Source organism: Hemitrygon akajei, chromosome 29, assembly GCF_048418815.1.
Source record: "Hemitrygon akajei chromosome 29, sHemAka1.3, whole genome shotgun sequence".
NCBI lineage: Eukaryota > Metazoa > Chordata > Chondrichthyes > Myliobatiformes > Dasyatidae > Hemitrygon > Hemitrygon akajei.
Window position 1 is genome coordinate 51,451,894 of NC_133152.1, and position 12,228 is coordinate 51,464,121.

Here is a 12,228-nt window from a genome sequence, read left to right on the forward strand (position 1 = left end):
ACATTGGAGCATACAGTGAAATGTGTTGATAGCAGCAAATGAAATCAGCGAGGATCGTGTTGAGGTGTCTGCAAGTGCCACCACGTTTCCAGCACCAACATCGTATGTCTACAACTCACCAGCCCTAACTGTACCTCCGTGGAATATGGGAGGAAACCAAAGCACTCAAAGGAAACCCAAGCAATCACAGGGCATGCGTGCAACTCCTTACAGGCAGAAATGGGAATTATATCCCAATCTTACAGTTGGTGTTGTAAAGTGTTGTGCAAAACACTACTCGACCATGCCTGTACATTATATATATTTATAGGGCAGCAATGAAGGTTCTCCATCTCTGGCAGTGTTCAGGGCTTCCTTCGTCATGTCAGTAGCTTCCTCTTGAATCTTCGAGAAGACACTGTCAAATTGGTAAACAACGCTGTGTTTAATGAGGCAGATCAGGATGACAAAGAAATATCAAAATCTCATGCCAAAGAGCTTACAATAAGGATTAAGTGGCCACGCATCAATAGGTATATTTAATGTCAGAGAAATGTATACAATATACATCCTGAAATTCTTTTTCTTCGCAAGCATCCATGAAAACAGAGGAGCGGCCCAAAGAATGAACGACACTTAAATGTTAGAACCCTAAAGCCCCCACCAGCTCCCCTCTCCACAGACAAGCAGCAGCAAGGCAACCCCCCCATCAGCAAAAACGTATCGGCGCCCCCCCACAAAGCATCTCTATGTGTCTCTCTCCCCCTCCCTCCAAGAAGGGAAAAGAGGTGTCCCCATTTCACCTGTTGAGGTGAGACACAATAAAACAACTCGCTGATTTATGGTGTTCAAAGTCTCTGCGTTGCTTTTTCCTTGTTCTGTGCCTCTGGGTACACAGTCAACAGCAATCCTGCTGCTTCCTTGTTCTCCCATGACACATCAGTCGTTGGTGGTGGCATCAGCCTTGAATCAGCCTGCCTCCAGAGCCGTGAAAATCTGGCCTTCTAGGCTGCATACTTGGCATATCAAAAAGTGACCAAACATGAGGCCCACAAAGAACTGAATTCAGCGTTAACTCCACATCAGGGTCTTCAAAAGAAAGTTGAAGGGGTTCTCCAGTAGGCGCTCATGGAGTGAGATCAGCTTTGGATTTGCTCCATTACCTTTACTTTTTTTAACCCATGATCACCCTTATTTAACCTATTCTTACCTACACTAGAAGATTTTTATTACTTCTTTTGAATTATCTTCGAGTTTGTACTGTGAATTTTGAAGATATGAGCACAGAAAAAAAGGGCCTTAAGATCTAAAGGGCGAGAGCCCAAAAATGGGAAAGATTCTGATGGCAACGGAAAGAAGAAAAAGCCTAAACCTAAGTGTACAGAATTAACTTACAACATGTTGTTGGAGCTTTAAAATGAAAAATTTGAAGAACAACGTCAAAGTATTAAAGAAGATTTAAAGTCAGTCCAGGATTCTGTGGAAACAATTGGTCACAAAGTTAAACAGCATCAAACTATAATCATAAGTCTGCAAGAGGATGCTTGGAAGGGAGATTTGAAAATTGAGAATTTGGAACAAAAATGATCCTCGGTGATTAAACAGTTGGAGACTCTTAAATCCAAGAGCATTGATTTTGAAAATCGATCCAGAAGACAGAACTTACGTATAATTGGTCTCCCTGAAGACATCGAGAAAGGGGACCCTTCAAAGTTTTTCTCTTAACTTTTTAAGGATGCGTTCCCCTCTGAATTCCCAGAGAACCCTCCATTACTGGACCGCGCCCATCACTCCACGCGCCCGACACCGATCTCCTCAACTAAACCACGAGCTGTAATTGTCTGATTTCACTATGTTCATGTTAAAGAGCATCTTATCTGCTTTGCTTGTCAGCAAGGTATGATTAATTTTCAAGATTGCCATTTCTGCCTTGTGGAGGATCACAGTCCGAAAGTGATGAAGGCGTGGCTCGCTTTTAAATCTTTGATGTCGGAATGTTATGAGAAAAATCTCAAACCAGCGTTATTATATCCTGCGCACCTGAGAATCTCACCCTCGGAAGGACCACGTCGCATTTTTCTCTTTACGACTGAAGCTCGAAGTTTCCTGGATGAGCGCTATCCTACTGCTTCAGACTCTCGGCTCTAATAAATGTATGGCTTTCCCAGTACTGGCTCTGTTCTTTCGTATTCTTTTAAAGCCTATAATCATCGTATGAAGTTTGATCTGTATAAGTTTAACATTTTTGTTTTTGGTTACTAGTGTAGGTTCATTTTATACTTAATTGAAGTTTTTCTTTGTTGATGTATTTACCTTTTTTAATTTACTAATTTTAACTATTTAATTTTTTTTCTGGACACTATTAATTTGATGGTGAATTTTTATCGTTCTGGATAAATATCTTGTTTTTCTCATTTTTCATTTAATTAAGATGGCGGTTTGTTTTTCTTTCTTTTAAACACCCTTTGTTCTTTTATCTCGCCATCTTATTTTTGTCGTCTTCCCATAAAGCCTTTTTTATAACCTTATTTTTAATTGCTTTGGTTTTTAACCGACTTATAATATGTACTGGTGCTTACTCTTTTTTTCTTTTTAGAAGCTATATTATGAAGACTGTTTTAGTATAGTGTTTAATTTTATTTTGCATTTTGGGTGGTTCTTTTTTTTAAGCATATATCTTTGGAGTTGCCTTCTGGAGACATGGGGGTAGATTTAGTGTTATTCTTTTTTCTGGCCGCCTTCAGGTCCAGTTTGGGGGCTTCATGGGTGGAGGGTGGGAGGGTCTTTTCTATTTTTCTAGTTTTTTCATTTGGGCTGATTTAGAACTACCAAAATGTCTACCGCGTCGTCACTTTCAGTTCCTGTCTGAATTTTTGTCCCTCTTCCGGGTTCATGAGTTCACAGTATGGTTAACTCTTTATATACCAAAGGGTTGATCCTAGGAAATATGGCTCAAAGACTATTAATTTTGTCTCTTGGAATACAAATGGTTTAAACCATCCGATTAAATGGAAAAAGATTTTTAAAGTATTCCAAAGACTAAACGCTCATATTATTTTTGTACAAGAAACTCGTGAGGAAAGAGGACAATCAATGTTTTTTTTAGGTTTTGGAAGGTACAACAGTATCATTCAAACTCGCATGCCAAAGTAAAAGGAGTTTCGATTTTTATAGACTCCTCAATTACATTTGTTCAGCATGATGTTATTTCGGATCCAACTGGTAGATTTTTGTTAATTACTGGGTTACTTTTTAATAAAAAGGTTGCTATGGTTAATATTTACGCTCCAAACGTGGACTACCCTGATCTCTTTAAGTCTTTATTTACTTCTCTACCTAATCTAAATGAATATATGTTTATAATGGGTGGTGATTTTAATTGTTGTTTAATTCCCTTGATGGATGGATCCATATCCACTCAGACTTTACCAAATAAGTTGGCTAATCTTATCAACTCTTTTTTGACTGACTCTGGAGTTTTAGATATTCAGAGATTTCTACACCCTAAGGACAAAAAGATTTCATTCTTCTCACATGTTTATCATTCCTATTCGAGAATTGATTACTTTTTTATTGACTCTCATTTTATTCCATCTGTAATTGATTGTAATTATGACATTATAGCCCTTTCTGATCATGCTCCAGTAAAACTTTCTATTAAATTAATGGATACAGCTCCTAGTATCAGACAATGGTGATTTGATTCTACTCTGCTGCAAGATTCGGACTTTATTAAATTTGTGAAGGAACAGATTGATTTCTTCTTTTCAACTAATACCACGGAAGAAATTTCCAGCGGGACACTTTGGGACACTTTTAAAGCATATATACGTGGACAGATTATCTCCTATTCTGTTGATTTGAGAAAACGTATTAAGAATGAAACCCTCCTATTGGTTGATAAGATTAAAGAAATTGATAAATATTGTATTGCTTCTAGTAAGGAGCTGTATAAGCAAATAGTTGAGCTTCAAATGTAACACAGCTTATTACTTGCATCCTCGATCGAAATTCAATTAATGAAAACCAGAAGTGAATTTTATATACACAGTGATAAATCGGGTAAATTGTTAGCTAACCAATTGAAGACTGCCTCGGTTAAACGTCAAATTGTTAAGATTCATAAACAAGATGATGATTTGACAGTTAATTATGATGTGATAGATGAATCTTTTCAAGAATTTTATACCTTTCTGTATCACTCTGAATTTCCTCATAGTCCCAATACCATATATGATTTTTTTAGGGAAATTGAATTTTCTGAAACTATCACCTGAAGAACGTTTAACATTAGAAACTTCTGTTACAGATGCAGAAATAAAAGGTGCCATTTCCTCAATGAATTCCGGAAAAGCACCAGGTCCAGATGGATGTACAGTGGAATTATTCAAGTTTTTTTCTTCTACTCCTTGGTTATGTAGGGTCTTTGAAGAAGCAATTAGATTAGGTAAATTACCACAATCATTTTATAGAGCTTCTACCTCTTTAGTTTTAAAAAAGGACAAAGATCTCACTGATTGTGCATCCTATAGACCGATATCCCTGTTGAATGTAGATTCTAAGATCTTTTCCAAGATATTGGCGACTAGGTTAGAGAAGGTATTACCTCAAATTATCTCTGAGGACCAAAGTGGATTTATCAAAAACCATTACTCATCTTTTAACATTAGGAGATTAATGAATATTGTTTATACTCCTTCACGTAGTACTCCAGAATTTGTCATTTCATTAGCTGCTGAGAAAGCATTTGTTAGAGTTGAATGGCCATATTTATTTACTGTGCTTGAGAAATTTAATTTTAGTCCAATATTTATATCTTGGATTAAAGTGTTATATCATACTCCAGTAGTCTGCGTTCTTACTAATAATCAAAGATCTCCCTTTTTTCGCCTATTTTGGGGTACTAGGCAAGGTTGTCCTCTTAGTCCATTACTATTTGATATTGCCCTGGAACCTTTAGCAATTGCTATTCAAGAATCACCTAATATTCTTGGTATTACTCATGGGATGGAGATACATAAGTTATCATTATATGCAGACTACTTGTTACTATATATTTCTAATCCTGAGAAATCCATTCCTGCAGTTATATCCCTGTTGGCTCAGTTTAGTAATTTTTCTGGTTACAAACTGAACCTTAATAAGAGCAAACCGTTTCCCCTAAATATGCAGGTTCCAACTTATGGATTGGTTATTGATCACTATATATTTAGGGGTTAAAATTACAAAAAAGCATAAAGATTTATTTAATGCTAATTTCTTAACATCTGTTTACTAAATGGTCACCATTGTCTCTGTCACTGATAGGTCGGATCAATGCTATTAAGATGATTATTTTACCTAAATTTTTAGATATGTTTCAAGCGGTACCGATTTTTATTCCGAAATCCTTTTTTGATAATGTTGATTCTAAAATTTCTTCATATATCTGGCAGAATAAAAATCCTAGGTTAGGTAAAAGATAGTTACAGAAGTCTTAAAAGGAGGGTGGACTGGCTTTGCCGAATTTTAGATTTTATTATTGGGCAGTTATGGGACTTGGATGTAACTTCAAGTCCTCACTGGGTAAATTTGGAAACCAAATCTGTATGAGGGTTCTCATTGGGTTCTATCTTAGGGACCTCACTTCCCTTTGCTTTTTCTAAATTGCATAAACAAATTGACAGTCTGATAGTTAAATACACTTTACGAATATGGTTTCAATTTTGGAAATTCTTTGGGTTGAATCAATTTATTTTAGCAATTCCTATTAAATCTAATTTCTTTTTTCATCCCTCTATTATGGACCAAGCCTATTATTACTAACCAGAAAAATTACTAAACTGAGCCAACAGTGATATAACTGCGGGAATGGATTTCTCAGGATTATAAATATATAATAACAAGTTGTCTGCATATAATGACAACTTGTGTATATCCATCCCACGAGTGATGCCTAAAAGGTTAGGTGATTCTCAAATAGCAATTGCTAAAGGTTCCAGGGCAATATCAAATAGTAATGGACTAAGAGAACAACCTTGCCTGGTACCCCGAAATAAGCGAAAAAAGGGAGATCATTGGTTATTAGTAAGAACCGAGGCTACTGGAGTGTGATATATCAATTTAATCCAAGATTTAAATGTCGGACTAAAGTTAAATTTCTCAAGCACGGTAAATAAATATGGCCACTTAACTCTATCAAAGGCTTTCTCAGCATCTAAGGAAATGGCACATTCTGGGGTGTTACATGAAGGAGTGTAAACAATATTCATTAATCTCCTAATATTATAAAATGAATAATGTTTTTTAATAAATCCAGTTTGGTCCTCAGAGATAATTTGAGGTGTTATATCTTCTCCAACCTGGTCACCAGTATCTTGAAAAAGATCTTAAAATCCACATTCAACAGGGATATCGATCTATAGGATGCACAATCAGTTGGATCTTTATCTTTTTTTAAAATTAAAGAAATAGAAGCACTATAAAATGATTGTGGTAACTTACCTAATCTAATTGCTTCTTCAAAAACCCTACATAACCAAGGAGAAAGAGTAGAAGAAAAAAAACTTGAAAAATTCAACTGTACACCCATCTGGACCTGGTGCTTTTCCAGAATTCATTGAGGAAATAACACCTTTTATTTCTGCATCTGTAATAGGAGTTTCTAATGTCAAACATTCTTCAGGTAATAGTTTAAGAAAATACAATTTCCCTAAAAAATCATACATGGTATTGAGATCATGTTCAGAGTGATATAGAGAAGTATAAAAATCTTGAAAAGATTTGTTTATCTCATCGTGATTAACTGTCAAATCACCATTCTGTTTACGAATCTTAATAATTTGACGTTTAACCGAAGCAGTCTTCAGTTGGTTAGGCTAACAATTTGCCCAATTTATCACGATGCATATAAAATTCTCTTCTAGTTTTCATTAATTGATTTTAGATCAAGGATGTAAGTAATAAGCTGTGTTCCATTTGAAGCTCAACTCTTTGTTTATAGAGCTCCTCACTAGGAGCGATAGAATATTTCTTATCAATTTCTTTGATCTTATCAACCAATAAAAGAGTTTCATTCTTAATAAGTTTCTCAAACCAACAGAATAGGAGATAATCTGTCCACGTATATATGCTTTAAAAGTGTCCCAAAGTGTTCCGCAGGTAATTTCTTCCGTTGTATTAGTTGAGAAGAAGAAATTAATCTGTTCCTTCACAAATTTAATGAAATCTGTATCTTGAAGCAAAGTAGAATCAAATCACCATTGTCTAATGCTAGGAGCTGTGTCCATTAATTGAATAGAACGTTTCATTGGAGAGAGATCAGAGATGGCTATAATGTCATATTTACAACCAATTACAGATGGAATAAAATGAGAGTCAATAAAAAAGTAGTCAATTCTTGAGTAAGATTGATAAACATGTGAGAAAAATGAAAACGCTTTGTCCTTAGGGTGTAGAAATCTCCAAATATCTGAAATTCCAGAATCAGTCAAAAAAGAGTTGATAAAAGCAGCCGACTTACTTGGTAAAGTCTGAGTGGATATAGATCTATCCAGCAGAGGATTTTAACAACAATTAAAGTCACCGCCCATTATCAACATATATTCATTTATATTAGGTAGAGAAGTAAATAAAGACTTTTAAAAAATCAGGATAGTCCACGTTTGGAGCGTAAAATGCTAATCTCCTGGGATTTTCATGCACATCAGTCTTTACAGAGAATGGTGCGAGAAACAACATCCAGTGGTGTGGGTGAAAATGCCTTGTTAATGAGAGGCCAGAGGAGAATAGCCAGACTGGGTCAGGCTGACAGGAAGGTGACAGTAACACAAATGACCACACTTTACAGTGTGATGTGCAGAGGAGCATCTCTGAACGGACAACAGGTTGAACTTTGAAGTGGATGGGCTACAGCCACAGAAGACCACAAACATACACTCACTTGCCACTTTATTAGGTAATGGAAGTACCTAATAAAGTGGCCACTGCATGTATTTTTAATAATTAAATTTTAAATTTGGTATTCAGAGACGTTTAATGTATTTTTAAGTGCTCAGGATTTATATTGACTATAATTCTTGTCCTCTGAAATGTAACTTGTGTTTTTGTGTCTGGTTGGAAAAGTCAGCTTGTTTTATGCATTTTCTTCTATAAATAAAAATAAAAACCTGTGTATCCTTTCTTGGGTAAGGAGAGCAAATGTCTAGTATCATCAAGGCCCTGTAGAATTATAATAAGATATATTTGCTTGACTGATGCATTATCAAGTTTTTTTTGTCTCTCCTTAGATGCAACTTAACGATTTCTATTTTCTCTTTTAAATTATCAGTCTGGTGAGCTGGTGAATTTAAATTCCATGAAGAAAAGAGTCTGGAGTTATTAAGAATCCCATTGTTAGCAATGCTGATGTTACCATGAAGTTGTGACATGGGGAAAAACAATAACTCTTCCCTTTTCATGATGCTTATGTTCATAGGAAATAGAGTGGGAGGCAAGGATCTTAACATTTCAGCAGGCAAATGAATAAGTTGGAAAAAAGAAGAAATTGTAGTTTTAAAAAGCTTACTGAATAAATAAAAGGGTATAAGTTCTAGGGATAAGGGGAAAAGAACAAGGGAGTGAAATTGATTTTTTTGGAAAGAAAAATTGCTGAACATTCTTGGGAGGTGCAGTTAATGGAGCATCTCAGTGATAATCTTTGTTTTTCATTTTCCATAGGGATGAACAGATGGTCCAAATTCCAGCTGGGGTGGAAAAGCTCCATGTGGTAGCCCCAACTCTACAGGCTTTGCTCTTAATCATTTCTATTGTTACCTATATTGCATACCAAGTAAACAGTGAAAAATACTGCTTCTTATTTTCAGGTATGGGATTTCTTCCATGTATTTCAGAAGGCCATTTGTTCGATTGGTATAATGATTTCAGTATGTGTTTGGTAAAATAAATCTATTTGTTAATGATGCTGCATGTCCATTTTGCTTCCACTTTGCTGGTATGCAGGTAGATTAAGTCCATATATTGTGTTTCAGCTTATAAGCTTTGTCCAATTTATTCAGATCCCAGAATTTGGGTTTGAGTCCCATTCTAAGAACTTTTCCTCTCAATCTTAGCAACGTCAAAATTAATTCACAATGAGAATCAATACTGGCCACAAAGGAACTGCATTATGGTCGGCACAGTGACATTACAAGCATTGTAAATGTCTCACATCTCCAGGGTCCCTTGTTCCATTCTGACCACAAGGAAATGCTGTCTGTGGGAACTTTGCTTGGTCTCTCTGTGATCTCCTTTCCCTCTCATTGCTCCAGTTTCCTCCCACAACCATCATGAATATTACTCCTGGTGTAGAAGGTTGATGGGAGAAGCAGGGTGACAAAGAGAGGTTTAGTTTAGATATGAGTATAAGTTGTAGGGAAATCTAAAAAGTCTGTGGTGCAAAGGGTCTTGTGGGTCCTTGTGCAGGATTCTCCCAAGGGATAATTAGCAGGTTGAGCTCGTGCTGAGGAAGGCAAATGCAATGTTGGCATTCATTTCAGGACTAGAATATAAGAGCAAGGATGTAACATTGTGCTTTGTAAAGCACTACTGAGGCTTCACTTGGAGAATTGTGAGCAGTTTGGGGGCCCTTTATTGAAGAAAGGATGTGCTGACACTGGAGAGGGTTCAAAGGAGGTTCACAAAAATGATTCCGAATTGAAAGGCTTGTCATATGAAGAGTGTTTAGTGGCTCTGGGCCTGTACTCACTGGAATTCAGAAGAATGAGAGGTGACCTCATTGAAACCTATCGAATGTTGAAAGACCTTGATAGAGAGGATGTTTCCTATGGTGGGAGAGTCTAAGACCAGGAGACACAGCCTCAGAAGAGAGGGGCTTTATTTTAGAACAAAGATGAGGAAGATTTTATTTCTGGCTGAATGTGTGGTGGTGAATCTGGAATTTTTTGCCACAGGCAGCTGTGGAGGTCACGTCATTGGGCATATTTAAGGTAGAGTGCAGTAAGGTGATGCAAGAAATTCAGAATCCCACTGATAAACTGGAGAATCCAAGTATAGTTCTTCACTTCAGTAAACTGCATCCGATATAGAGAGCCCTAAGCTGAGGGCTGCAACTCAGCTGGCAAGAAAAATGTACAGGAATGTCTGTTTGAATAGCAGACTTGAGCCAATATGCTCAGGCACCATTCCATTCTTTAGTACACTGGCAAGACATACTGACTAACTGACCATGTTATGTCTTCTTTAATCAGTCAAGATGATGGGACAACCAGTGATGATCAGTTGTGATCAAATGATAACATTTAAATTCTGTTCCACTTAAATGCATAGAAAAATTGACAGAATTCATGCACCATTTTTGCTGCTGATCGGCAGGTGAGAATTCAATAATGCTGACTCAATTTTAAATCCTGTTGGAAACAACGTTATTGTTATATGTTAGCATTAATTTCAAGGGACCTAGACCACAACTAATTACCTATGATATTATAAATAGAATTGTAGTTCTAAATTTGCTGTTGCCCCTGCATGTTTCAGTCGCATTGATATAATCTGCAGTGTGAATTTAAGTTTACCCACATCATAAGAAAACTGAGTACGTAGGTAGTTACAGGGGAAATTCACATGAGTGTTCTGTTCCCTACTGCTGTCCCAAGCAGATAAGAACACTCACCAGAAGGCTTTCTGATCTTGGGCACACATCTTAGATATGGAATTATAACATTTAGATCAGGAATATCTAAATGGGTGGGAAACTTGAGCAAAAGATAAGAACTCAACAAGTTGAGTAACACTGTAGATGCAAAGGAAACTCGGGTTGCAACTGGGATCTCAACGTGACCATTTTAGAGAGTGTGCAGGTGGACTACTAAACAGTCAGCTGGTCTACACTTGGTTTTGCCAGTGTGGAGGAGCCATGTTACAAGTTTTGAATGCAACAGACCAGGATGGAAGAATTGCACATGTATCCCTACTGCACTTGGATGACGGGAGAAGTGTTGCACCTCCTATTGTTGCAGGGGATGGGACAGAGTGGGCTTTAGAAGGGAAAGATGGATTGGGACATCACAGGGAGAATGGTTCCTGCGGAGAACAGAAAGTTGGGGAAAGGTGATGATGTTTTTGGTTGTGGGATCCTGTGGAGCTGGTTGAAGTGCCAAAATTGATTTGCTGAATGTGGTGGGAAGCTCTTGTTTTGTCTGCAGAAAACTAGGAAGATGGGTCGGGGAAGAGAATGGGAATGCGAGATCAGACATATAGGAAATGCATGCATGGGCTCCATCATCCACAGCAGGGTGAAGCTGTGCTTCCTAAGAGAGGGGGACTCTTCCAAAGACTTGCAGTGGAGACCCTCGTCTTGAGAGCAGATTTTGTGGAGACAGAGAAACTGAGGGAAGGATATAGTGTCCTTATAGGAGACAGGATGAGAAGGGGGTTTATTCAAAGGGAAGGAAACTTACTGCTTGTATTTCCATGGTGGTGCACTTTATTTGAAGACATCAGAAATCAAGATGAAATTCAGTGGATTGGGCCTGGGAAGAGTTGGAAAGTATCAAAGATAAACCCTGAGGGACTAATATTGTAGGCCTTCTGAGATTGTTCTTATTAGGATTTTAAATGTTTGATCTTTTTAAGTAATTGTAGAAATATATTTACATTTTTTTCAGCTACAAAATATGAAGAGTTCATAAAGGTAAGATTATATTATATTGCTTCATTTTATTATGAGAGAAAATGACATTTCAGGTAATCAAAGTTCAAAGTGTTTATTATCAAAGTACACATGTCATCATATACAACCGTGAGATTTGTTTTCTTGTGGGCATCCACAGCAAATCCAGGAAGCATAAGAGAATCCCTGAAAGATTGCACACAACAGGACTGTCAATTAACCAGTGTGCAAGAGACAACAAACTGCAAAATAATAATCAGTAAGCAGTAAATACCGAGAACATGAGATGAAGAGTACTTGCTTGTCAAAATACTGCGGTCCTTGCCATTTACTTACTCTGTTGGTGTTTATGCCTTTCTTGTTAGTGAAAGGGTCAAGTTTGGCAAATATACAACTAACTGGTCATGAGAAGCATCTTTTGAGTTGATGATGGTCAGGATGTTCACTGTAATGTTTTAAGCACAGGTTAGACCAACGCTGTTCTCTCCATGGGTGAGATTCAGATTTATTTATCACATGTACATCGAAATATACAGTGAAATGTGTCATTTGCATTAACAACCAGCATTCTGGCACCAACATATTATACCCACTATGCTGGG

At 37.0% G+C, this 12,228-nt stretch overlaps 2 protein-coding genes across 5 annotated transcripts in view; one reads left to right on the plus strand and one right to left on the minus strand.

The window, feature by feature from the left end:
• Nucleotides 1-12,228, minus strand: part of LOC140718523 (tumor necrosis factor receptor superfamily member 14-like) — a 530,540-nt gene that overhangs the window by 54,541 nt on the left and 463,771 nt on the right. The gene's annotated exons all lie outside the window — the stretch shown is intronic.
• The window catches only part of LOC140718516 (tumor necrosis factor receptor superfamily member 5-like), a 72,048-nt gene that overhangs the window by 4,368 nt on the left and 55,452 nt on the right, over nt 1-12,228 (plus strand). For all 3 annotated transcript variants that reach the window (XM_073032465.1, XM_073032466.1, XM_073032467.1), the window contains exons 4-5: nt 8,677-8,822; nt 11,622-11,647. In XM_073032465.1, the coding sequence (XP_072888566.1) occupies nt 8,677-8,822; nt 11,622-11,647 (172 nt within the window). The remainder of the gene's footprint in view (nt 1-8,676; nt 8,823-11,621; nt 11,648-12,228) is intronic.